Raw genomic sequence first — 12,432 nt, forward strand, 5'->3', positions numbered from 1 at the left:
GCTGTTAATCCATGTAATATTTAATAAATTCCTAGTTTGGTTAATAGAACCAGTCTGATTCAAGATTGGGATACAGACCCGAACCTCACACCTTTTATGCAGTATGTGAGCTGAGATATCACCTATTTTTATAAAACCTTAAAACAGCTCGAGAAAGTGAATTAAAAGTAGTTCTGGAGTTTATATATTAATGAACTGAAGCCTGCAACTATGGAAAATAAAGAACATGAAAGCATAGGAAAGATTAAAGCATGAAGACCACTGGCAATCTGTGGTCTGTGGAAGGCAAGATAGGATAAGCATAATGGAATTTTCTTACATCAATTAGCAGAGTAAGGTTAAGACTGAAAAGTCACTACGGCGAGATGAGATAACACAAGTAATTAAGCAAGTTTCTCTGTTAAGTGTTATTATGACAGGATTGGGACAATAAGTATTTGGGACATGACATTAAGATATCTAATTAATAGTTAGTAGAGTCAGCTTGAGACAGGAGACTATTGTGACAGATGGAATAGCTAAATATCTCTCATGACAGGTTAGTCTGGAATGGAAAGATCACTGTAGCAGAGTTAGCAATAACTATCTAACCGTGACATCAGAATAACATGAAGTAGAATGTACAACTAAAGAGATAATGGGAACTACCATCACTGGCTTATTGTGTAGTTAGACTGAGGTACTTTGATTAATATAGTTGGACATGATAAGCTAACAGAAACATGATAAAAATGATATAAAAATCCACGGACCCTGAGGTTCGGGGGAATTTGAGAATCTGCTTTCTCAGTGTCACGGTTTTTTGTTTGCAAATAAAAGACCTACTTCTTGAAGAACTCTCTGGGTCTCCTGGTGGTTCTCTACATTTTCTCCACAACAAATTTGGCGCTGCGAGCAGGGTTGTGCAGAGACCCACCCGGACAGAGGGTGGCAGTAACAGGGTGCTTGTTGGTCCACTGGGGGCATTCCTGAGACTGACAGAATAAGGGTACCCAACAAAAAAACATTAGCATTTTGCTGTGAATTCGGACTATATTCTGTTGGCTTCGAGTGGTCCTGGGGGACTCAGAGGTGCAGGAACCTGCCGGAGGGTTTCTCCGATCCAAGATCCAAAGGCGAGGGGTAAATTGGAGCTGATGAAGACGTGGAGAATAGGTCAAGAAAACTGCGCAGTGGGGTAAGGGGTGAGTAAGAATAGAACGTAGCAATTGTTGAGTAAAAATTCCACGTGGTGTATATAAGACCCTACAAATAGATAGGGCAGAATAAAGAAGGGGAAATTGTTTTACTGGAAGCGCTGATAGACCTGTTTAGAAAATTGGCAGTGGATGATTAAAAGTAAAATAGCAAAGAATAGTCATAGTGTTACATTGTTACTAGATTGTTAAATGTTTTAGATAGGCCTGTAGGGTAATAGGATTTTTGGAAATGAACAAAGGGTCTGTTTAAGTAAGGCTCTGGTTGGCAGTAATTGATTTATAGCAGAGTTTTTGGCTGTTAGCAGCAAAGCTCTGTGTGTGTGAGAGAGAGAGCGGGAGCAGCTGTAGCTTGCAGAATGTGTGTGTGTATGTGTCTGTGAGAGAGATATAGAGAGTTTATAGTTTAATCAATGTGATCTGATTTGTATGCATAATTGCTTGTGGTGGTTAAATGTTTATTTTGATTTTATTTTGCACTGTAAGAATTTAAGAGTTATTTTTTGAGAGAACTTTCTGCAGAAACAGTTAGTGATTGGTGCATTTTGAAGATGCAGCGTTAGATTGGTTTAGGCTGAATGAATGAGAATAGGTTGTTCATATTAACTAGCTGCAACTGAGGACGTTTAGAAACTGATAGATTGGGAAGGGACAATTGCAAGTTAGAAAGTTAGGAATTGCTTACATTATTGAACAAAGCACTATCGGACTTGAATGGTATAAGCAAGTGATTTATGAGAGCAAAGATAATACATTAGTTAGACTGAAATATATTGTAGGATGGATAAAGGGACTGCAGTTGAGATACTGAGTAAGAAATTTCCAAAGGCAAGAAATGATATTGTAAAAATTTCAGAGAAATGGGAAAAAAGAACTAAGGATTTATTGACTAAATGGCCAAAACAAGGTACCTTTGATAAACATATGTGCAATGAGATGGAAGGATTAATTAAGAACTATAAGCCGAAAGATAAATCTAAAAATAGAAACCAAAAAAGGGATCAGGAGCTGGAAATACTGAAACTTTCCAGGAAAGAGGGTGAGGAACTGAAGGTAGCTTCAGTGGTGACCAGGAAAGCTGCAAAAGAACAAGCTGAACAGTTATGGGAAACAGGAAAGCAGGAATCAGCTCCCCCCACCCTCTCTAGACCCAGATTAGATTAGATTACTTACAGTGTGGAAACAGGCCCTTTGGCCCAACAAGTCCACACCGACCCGCCGAAGCGCAACCCCCCCCATACCCCTACATTTACCTCTTACCTAACACTACAGGCAATTTAGCATGGCCAATTCACCTAATCCGCATATCTTTGGACTGTGGGAGTAAACCGGAGCACCCGGAGGAAACCCACGCAGACACGGGGAGAACGTGCAAACTCCACACAGTCAGTCGCCTGAGTCGGGAATTGAACCCAGGTCTCCGGCACTGTGAGGCAGCAGTGCTAACCACTGTGCCACCGTGCCGCCCAGATGTGGAGGAGTTGAATAGACCTCCTCCCTACTTTAATGAAGAGGCACTGAAGCAGTGTCCAGTAATAAAGGGAACAGTAGAAATAGAGGGACAGTTAGAATGGTATGGAAGTGTGGAAGACAAAAATGAACTGAGGGAAAGAACAGAGCGAGAAAAAAGGGACAGGCAGGAGCAAATAGAAGCTATGCAATGAGAGCAAGAAGAGCTGAAACATGAGATTAGTGTGCTGCGTGGGCTAAGGGAACAAAAAGCAATTGAGGAATACTCATTGCAATATGAAAGGAGGGCTGAAGAGAAAAGCTGTGAAAGTGACGCAAAACAAGCAGAAAGGGATGATGAGAGACCAGGAAAGAAAAATGTCCCAGTATCTAAAGAATGGGAGGAATTAGAAATAGCATCGGACTCAGAGCCCGAGGGAGAATTATTGAGAAGTAGTGTTGGTAAAGGGAAAAAGGGCCAACAAGGAAGGATGCTACCGCTCATAAAATAGGAGAGAAACCCACCCTACATGCCTTGGGGAACTCAGGATCTGGAAAGACTGAAGAATGCGCTGCCGAGTTTACATGAGGGAGCAGGAAAGTGGATCAGGGCTTTTGAAGATGAAACCACAGGGCGATTGCTGGCTATGGGGGAACTTGAAGGCACTGCTGGTGAGGTTGGTAGGGCTCCCGAAAGTTAAAGGAAATAATGGTCCGAACCCGCTTGAAAAATGCAGCAGACAATCCAATGATTGATGGGGTCGGGTTTGATCAAGTGAGACAGAATGTATGGCAGGCCTTAAGAGCCTGTTATCCACCCAAAATGGACCCCCAGGCTCTGAGGGGGGACCCACTGGGAGAAAGTGAAAACCCGGCTGCCTACTTGGAGAAACAGTTAAAGAAATGGAGGCTGGAAACAGAGCAAGGCATAGAGTCTAATCAGTTACTGACCACAATGTTCCGAAAGTCCATCAGAGGCAATGCCCTCCCAAGGAAAGGCTGAGGCACTTGGTGCTGTTTTCATTGGAGAAAAGAAGTTTAGGGGTGACTTGATAGAGGTGTACAAGATGGTTAGGGCTTTAGATAGGGTTGACCATGAGAACCTTTTTCCACGTATGGAGTCAGATATTACGAGGGGGCATAGCTTTAAATTAAGGGGTGGTAGGTATAGGACTGATGTTAGGGGTAGATTCTTTACTCAGCGAGTCATGAGTTCGTGGAATGTCCTGCCAGTAACAGTGGTGGACTCTCCCTCTTTATGGGCATTTAAACAGGCATTGGATAGGCAAATGGAGGAAAGTGGGCTAGTGTTGGTTAGGTGGGCTTGGATCGGTGCAACATCGAGGGCCGAAAGGCCTGTACTGCGCTGTATTTTTCTATGTTGTATGTTCTAAGTCTGGTCAAGGCTGGAGGAGGTGGTGGGTCTGACATCATCAATGAGCCACCAGGAATTGAGAGATCATGTAGCTCATGCAGCTGAAAGGTTTCAAAAAGACAAAGAGAAACTGTCTGAACAGCAGGAGGAGGTGCAAAGGAAGCTAGCGCAAATGCAGCTCGAAGAGCTTAAAAAGAAAAAAAAAGACTAAAAAGGTGTTGCCAGTAAGAACCAACACAGCAGCAATCAACATTGGCGTGAACCAAGTGCCAGCACTAAGGGGTTCCCATCAGGTAACCAGACGGGGGCCAGAAAGTCCCATGCCAGCAATGGAGGGTTTTAAGAGAAACTTTCCTGCAGGTGACTTATCCAGGGCAGGGCAGATTTAAACAACAGCCGAAACAGAACTGGAGTCCTCAAGGACAGGGACCGAGGAATGGTACATGATAAATAATCAGGCTCAAGGGGGGCCAGAAATGATGTGCTGGGGATGCCATCAACCAGGCCACTTTAGGAGGAATTGCCCTTATTGGACCGGACCCCCCTCTGCCCTACAGTGGGCCTAGATGGCGGGAATCCCCAGTGCCCACTTCCCAGACACCTATAGGCCCATATGGGATGTGTTAGGGATGCCCTGCGAACCTGGGTGGGAAGGGGCACTACCGTCTAGTAGCATGGGAGGCTGATCAAGAACCAGTAATACAAGTTAATATAGAGGGTCAGCAGACACCGGTGATGATAGGTACTGGAGCTACGTACACTTGTGTACAGTTGCGGTGTGCCTCTCACCTTCCCATGTCAAGGACATTTGTTAAAACTGTAGGGTTCTCAGGGAAATCACAGTTAATCCGATTTACAGCTCCAGTACTGTGCAGCAAAAGTAGCAATTTTTTCAAAATAGCTCAAGGTCAAAGTGCAACCCCTCACTTTCTTCATTATTGGTCACCACTGGGTTGTCCCTTTGTAATTGGAGCCTTGGTAAAGCCTTAACCTGGAGGAAGTATTGCCTCACTCAGCAATTTCAACCTGTATCCAAGTAAGTTGGATGGGCAGCGTAGAGTCAGCCAGACTATTGTGGGTCTGGAGTCACGTGTAGGCCAGACCGGGTAAAGGATGCAGCTGGGACGACTGCTCTAATAACTGCTCAAGTCTTCTCTAAAAAAGAACTGAGTGAATCAGATGGGGGTTTTCTTCCACCCCCCACCCCACCGACAATGGTTTCACTGTTAGATTCTGAACTCCAGATTTCTGACCAAATTCCAATTCCACCATCTGTCGCGGTGGGAATCGAACTCGGGAGCCACTGGAACTGGGTTGATAGTCCAGTTGGTAAAGGCACTCAGCCGTCGTGCCTTCAATCCCCCTGCGATGGCACATGAACTCGCTGGTGGCTCCGCAAGTGGGAGGAGCGGGTGAAGGCCTTCCCGCACTTGGGGCAGCTGAAGGGCCTCTCCCCGGTGTGGGTCCGCTGGTGGGCCAGCAGGTTGGAGACCTGGGCAAAGCTTTTCCCGCACTCAGGGCATCTGAAGGGCCTCTCCCCCGTGTGGACCCGCCGGTGCCTCAACAGGTAGAAGGAATCGCTGAAGACCTTCCTGCACTCTGGGCAGCTGAAGGGCCTCTCCCCAGTGTGGACCCGCCGGTGCCTCAGCAGAGAGGAGGAATCACGGAATGCCTTCCCACACTCAGGGCAGCTGAAGGGCCTCTCCCCCGTGTGGACCCGCTGGTGCCTCAGCAGGGTGGAGGAATCGCTGAAGGCCTTCCCGCACTGAGAGCAGATGAACGGCCTCTCCCCCGTGTGGACCCGCTGGTGGGTCAGCAGGTGGGCAGAATTGCTGTAGGCCTTCCCACACTCGGGGCAGCTGAAGGGCCTCTCCCCTGTGTGAACCCACTGATGCCTCAGTAGGTGGGAGGAATTGCTAAAGGCCTTCCCGCACTCGGGGCAGCTGAAGGGCCTCTCCCCCGTGTGGACCCGCTGGTGCTTCAGCAAGTCAGAGGAATCACGGAATGCCTTCCCACACTCTGGGCAATCGAAGGGTCTCTCCCCCGTGTGGACCCGTCGGTGCCTCAGCAGGTTGGAGGAATCGCTGAAGGCCTTCCCACACTCGGGGCAGCTGAAGGGCCTCTCCCCTGCGTGGACCCTCTGGTGGGTCAGCAAGCTGGATGAATTGCTGTAGGCTTTCCCACACTCAGGACAACTGAAGGGCCTCTCCCCTGTGTGCACCCGCCGGTGGGTTAGCAGGTGGAAGGAATTGCTGAAGGCCTTCCCGCACTGAGAGCAGGGGAACGGCCTCACCCCCGTGTGGATCCGCTGGTGCCTCAGCAGGTTGGAGGCCTGGGCAAAGGCCTTCCCGCACTCGGGGCAGCTGAAGGGCCTCTCCCCCGTGTGGACCCGCCGGTGGGTCAGCAGGTTGGTGGAATTGCTGAACGCCTTCCCGCAGACAGGGCAGGGGAATGGCCTCTCCCCAGTGTGACTGCGCCGATGAATCTCCAGGGCAGACAGGAAATGGAAGCCTTTCTTGCAGTCGCCACACTTCCATCGTTCCTCCACGGGACGGGATTCCTCGGGTTTCTCCATGGCCGAAGTTTCAGCCACTGACAAACGCGTGTGGAGCCCCTCCCCACCGTGAATTCCTCTTTCCAGGCCGTATAACTGTTTCAGGCTCCACACTCAGTGCACTGCAATGGAAGGGTCTCTAATCCAGTCCCACTGATGCTGAAAACGTACTCAAACAGGAACCAAAAAGCTTTGCTCCTTCTCACAGACTCATAGTTGAAAACCGTTGCCGTCCCGATGGATTGAGTGACTGTCAGACATGGACGTCAAAGTAAGGACTGCAGACGCTGGAGAGTCAGAGTCGAAAAGTGCGACACTGGAAAAGCACAGCAGGTCAGGCAGCATCTGAGGAGCAGGAGAGTTGACGTTTCGAGCATAAGGCCTTCATCTGTTGATTTTGAAACTTCCATCTTCAGATCTTCAAATACTCTGTAAAAAGAGATTACAAAAGGTCATCACTGTCAGTGCAGGGTAGAAATTCTGAACGAGGAATTCTACTTTCTGTGGAATATTCTTTTCTTTTGTTATTCCACAAAATTGAAAGCACCATCCCACTCTCCCTTCCCCCTCTGTTCTCACTCCGCTCTAACTAATTCCCCTGAAAGTGCTGATTCAGGATCTTACAGGGACAGAAAAGCAAAAACGTCAGACACCTCTCTGAATTTTGGATAATTCCACTTGAAGGTTAATATCTTTCACAACACTGGGATACTGCTGAGAGGTGAGGAGGTCTGATTTTGGGAAGCAAAAAAAGAACAAAGAGTTTGTGACAACCCCTTCCCTTCAGAGAATCCCCACAGTCTGGAAGCTGGCCACTTGGCCCAGCGAGTCTCCACCCCAACCCTCCGAAGGGTAACCCATCCACACCCATTCCCCTACCCCTATTGGTCAACATTTGCCTCCTGATTAATGCACCTAACCTGCACATCCCTGGGCACTATGTAATTTAGCACGGTCAATCCATCCTAACCTGGACAAAGTTAAAAACCACACAATACCAGGTGAGTATTCAAACGGGTTTATTTGGAAGCACTTGCTTTCGAAACACTGATCCTTCATCAGGTTATTGTGGAGAATAAGATCATAAGACACAGAATTTATTGAAATGCATCATAGTCTCCTGCCATTGAAATGATATATTGAACAAACCTGGATTGTTAAGTCTTTCACCTTTTAGACTGGGAGTCGCAGTTATCATTACTATGTAAATCCCAGAAATTCTTGTATAAAAATACAAGACTTATACGTGTGTATGTGCATGAAAGAGAAAAAAGTCTATTTCTGTGCTGTATATTTCTAATCTGTTTGATAACAGGTGCTTTATTTCTGTTGCTGTCAATGTTGTTGTAAATCATAGCTGGGTACTAATAGTTAGATGTAAGGGAAACAAAATTCCCCAAGTAGGGCACCATATAAATCCCGGGAGATCCTATTTTTGGTTTACTTCCTCATGAACAAACATTAAGCATGAGCCTGTATTCATTTGTAATTTGGTTTCATTTTTCTTGTTTAATTCCCTGCTATGACTACACGGTGTCTGGATGGTTGACAGGCTGGGAGATTGTGGGTTGGGTCTTGATTGCTGAATGTTTTATTGTTCCAGAAGGTGTAAAAGAGATGTGGGTGGGGAGAGTCAAATCTTCAACAGAGCTCAGAACAGACTAACATCGAGATGCCTTTTAACTGTTGTAATTACATCAGTCACCACCACTCCCTCTGGCAGTTCGTTCCACACATGGAACACCCTCTGTGTGAAAAGGTTGCTTCTCAGGTTCCTTTCAAATTATTCCCCTCTCACCTCAAACATATGCCCTCTAGTTTTGGACTCCCCTACCCTGGGGAAATGACTAAGTATTCACCCTATCCATGCCCCTCACAAATGTCTATAAGATCACCACGCAGCCTCCGATGCTCCAGGGTAAATATTCAAAGCCTATTCAGTCTGTCGCTGTAGCTCAAACCCTCCAAATCTGGCAAGTCTTGTAAATCTTTCAAAGTTTCATATGTTTCCTACAGCAGGGAGACCAGAACTGAACACAGTATTCCAAAAATGGCCTAACCAATGCCCTGCACATCCACAACAGCTCTTGTCCTCTCTACTGTGATTAATAAGGTTGAAAAATGTGGTGCTGGAAAAACACAGCAGGCCAGGCAGCATCTGAGGAGCAGGAGAATCAACGTTTCAGGCATAAGCCCTTCTTCAGCACATTCCTGAAGAAGGGCTTATGCCCGAAACGTCGATTCTCCTACTCCTCGGATGCTGCCTGGCCTGCTGTGTTTTCCAGCACCACGTTTTTCAACTCTGGTACTCCAGCATCTGCAGTCCTCACTTTCTCCTGGTGTGACTAATAAAGGCCAGCATACCAAACACCTTCTTCACTATCCTGCCTACCTGAGACTCCACTTTCAAGGAACAACGTCTATTTGCTCTGCAACACTCGCCTTAACTATGTCGGTCCTGGCTGGATTCACTTCTCCTTATCAAAACCTCAAGGCCAGGAACCTGGAACATTTGAGTTCCTTTCCATATATAGAGTTGTTTTTCTCATTCCTTGACTGATATGGTAGTTTACTGGTCTTGTACGTCTGCTGTTAGGTTGGTTTAACTTTACATTTTTCTCTGCCTGTCTGCAAAGTCAGGCCCTTACTTCTTTGTTTCCCTTCACTTTTATAGATTTCACAATAAATGTTAATTTTCCATTACACCAGCTGGGTGCCTTTTAAATGATGTAATTGTACCAGCCGCTACCACTTCCTCTGGCAGCTCATTCCTTACACACACCACGCTCTGAATATAGGAATTGCTCCTTAGGTTCCTTTTAAATCCCACCCTCACCCTGCACTTATGACCCATCCTTGTCTATTTACCTTATCCATGTCCCTCATGATTTTATAAACCTTTGTAGGGTCACCCTCAGCCTTTGGCGCTCGACAGAAAACAGCTCCACCCTGTTCAGCTCAAACCCTGACAACATCCTTGTCAATCTTATCTGAATCCTTTCAAGTTTCACAACATCCTTCCTCTAGCAGAGAGACCAGAACTGCACACAACATTCCAAGAGTGGCCTAACCAATGTCTGGTGCAGCTACAACATAAATTCAACTTCTATAATCAGGGGATTGGGAAAGTTTTCAAAACCCACAAAAGACAACCGGGGAAGAATGGAGGGACAATCCGATCTTTTGCGGGTCAGCTTGGAACATCAGGGCGGGGGGATGGGAATGAGGGAAGGAAGCTGGACGTGCTGGAGCCAAGGCGGGAGGAAGAACAGAGGATGCAAACCCGGTTTGCAGCTGCAATGAGGAATACTGCATGTGCTGTACTTGTACCTGTTGCAGTTACTGCTGGGAATCGGGTGCATGTTAAAATAAAAACAGAAAAGATATCTACCCCAACGTCGATCCTTCTGTTCCACGTTGTGACGTCAAAAAGAGGGGCGGGGCGATGATGAGTGACGTCAAAGGGGCGGGGTGGAGAACTCGGTCCAAAAACCCATTCCCTTCAGAGAATCCCCACAGTGCGGAAGCAGGCCACTGGACCCTACTAGTCCACACTGACCCTCCCAAGGGTAACCCATCCACACCCATTCCCCTACATTTAACCCTGAGTAATACACCTTACCTGCACATTATGCTTAATTTAACAAAGCCAATCCACCCCATGTGCAGACATCCTTGGGCACTATGGGTAATTCAGGTGGTTGTGGCAAATAAGATCATAATGTGGGAGATTAGAAATGTTGTTTTTGCAGGTGGAGGGAGTGGGGTGTTAATTCTTGTAGTATGTAGCATACTTAAGGCTAAGACTTTAATGAATATAGAGGGTCTTTTAAAGAAAATAGTTTTAAGCTTGGAAATAACTTTAAAGTGTTGTAGTTGACCACAAAACGAAGTAGCAGGGGCATTTCACAATAAAGCTTATAGTCTGATAAGAGAAACTGGATAAAAGAACAAGCTGTAACAAACAAGGATCAAAGAATGCAGACAAGGACAGCAGGATGGCCAGATAAAAAAAAACAACTAACAAGTGAGGTAATCGGCTTATGATAGGATGGGAAAAGGGAGGCGTGATTCCGCAACTTGTAAACTGAATAAGAAAACTAACAGGCTCTGTTTTGGCGTGCATTTTTGCTTGATTGCCAAAGCGTCCAGTACTTGCAAGACTGTAATAAATTGTTCTTGTTTCCAAGGCTTTGTCTCAGGCTGATTGATTTGTGAGTGAGTTCTGTTTCTCACAAACTGTACCTGCATCGACCACATCCTCAGCAAGTTCATTCCACATGCAAATCACCCTCTTTCAAAATGTTGCCCCTCTGGTTCCTTTTAAATCTCTCTCCTCACATTAAAAAAAGTCCCCTAATTTTGAGTTCCCCTACGCTAAGGAAGAGCCATTTTCTATTCACCTTACCTCCACTCCTCATGATTTTATCAATCTCAATGAGGTCACCCCCCCCCCAACCTCCTGTGCTCCAGTGAATAAAGTCCCAGCCTCTCCTTATAACTCAAACCCTCCAATCCTTACAACATCCTGGTAAATCTTTATTAAACCCTCACTAATAGTATTCTTCCTAATACAGGGCCACCAGAACTGTACTCAGTACTCTGAAAGTGGCCTCACCAACATCCTGTACAACCTCAACATGATGTACCAACCCCTATACTCAATGGTGTGAACAATGAAGGCAATGTTGCGAAATGCCACCTTAACCACTCTGTCCACCAGTAATGCAACTTTCAAAGAACTACGTACGTGAACCCCGCTCCCCAGCCGCCATGTCTGTGTGTTCTGTAACACAACCCCACCACTTACTGTACAAGTCCTGCCCTTCCTTGTTTTAGCAAAATGCAAGGCCTCTCACATACACATGCGCTCTCTCTCAGACACCCACACATACACTCACAGGCTTATACATCATCACACTCACACTTTACCAAGCATACACACAATCTTAAATGAACTCACATGCACCAACTCTCTCTCACACACACACACACACACACACACTCTCTCTCACGCACAACCACACACACAATTCTTTGGGGTAAAATTTTATTGGCAGAATTATATTTGCAGATACATTCAATTTTGCTCAAAAAGTGCACAGTCTGCAGGCTGTCAATCCATGAAATATTTTATAAATTCCTACTTTGGGAATAGAACCGGTCTGATTCAAGATTGGGATACTGACAGACTCGAATCTCACACCTTTAACGCATTGTCTGGGCTGAGATGTCACTTATTTTTATAAAACCTTAAGTCATCTCGACAATGTGAGTTAAAAGCTGTTCTGGGATTTACATATTAATGAACCAAAACCTGCAACGCATTCTAAAAGATGAAAAACTTAACAACAATCTAGGTTTGTTCAATAAATCATATCAGTTGCATGACACTGAATTTTTGCTATAAAATTTGTGTCTTATCATCCTGCTCCACAGCTACCTGATGAAGGAGCAACTAGTGCTTCCAAATAAACCCTCCTGCTCCTCGGATGCTGCCTGACCTGCTGTGCTTTTCCAGCGCCACTCTTTTCGACTCTGACTCTCCAGCGTCCGAAATACTCACTTTGATGTCAATGTCTGACAGTCACTCAATCCATCGGCACCGCAACAATTTTCCAACTATGGTTCTGTGAGAAGGAGCAAAGCTTTTTGGTTCCTGTTTGAGGACATTTTCAGCATCAGTGGGACTGGACGAGAGACCCCACTGTTGCAGCGCACTGTGTGTGGAGCCTGAAACAGTTATACGGCCTGGGAAGGGGATTTCACGGCAGGGAGGGGCTCTACACGTGTTTGTGTGAAGCTGAAGCTGTGGCCATGGAGAAACCTGAGGAATCCCGCCCTGTGGAGAAACCGTG

General features: G+C 46.1%; 1 protein-coding gene across 2 annotated transcripts; it reads right to left on the reverse strand.

Moving 5' to 3' along the window:
• Positions 1–2,444: 2,444 nt before the first annotated feature.
• On the reverse strand, positions 2,445–10,004 carry LOC132808014 (zinc finger protein 470-like). Of its 2 annotated transcripts, none has more exons than XM_060821909.1 (2): positions 9,966–10,004; positions 2,445–7,003 (listed from the first exon to the last, which is right to left on the reverse strand). In XM_060821909.1, the coding sequence occupies exon 2, from the start codon at positions 6,593–6,595 to the stop codon at positions 5,375–5,377; it is 1,221 nt and encodes a 406-aa protein (XP_060677892.1). In that variant the 5' UTR covers positions 6,596–7,003; positions 9,966–10,004; the 3' UTR covers positions 2,445–5,374. The 2 variants fall into 2 exon arrangements, with proteins under 2 accessions (XP_060677892.1, XP_060677894.1); XM_060821911.1 differs by having other exon boundaries at positions 9,905–9,989.
• Between the last annotated feature and the right edge of the window lie 2,428 nt (positions 10,005–12,432).

This window comes from Hemiscyllium ocellatum (genome assembly GCF_020745735.1).
Source record: "Hemiscyllium ocellatum isolate sHemOce1 chromosome 27 unlocalized genomic scaffold, sHemOce1.pat.X.cur. SUPER_27_unloc_3, whole genome shotgun sequence".
NCBI lineage: Eukaryota > Metazoa > Chordata > Chondrichthyes > Orectolobiformes > Hemiscylliidae > Hemiscyllium > Hemiscyllium ocellatum.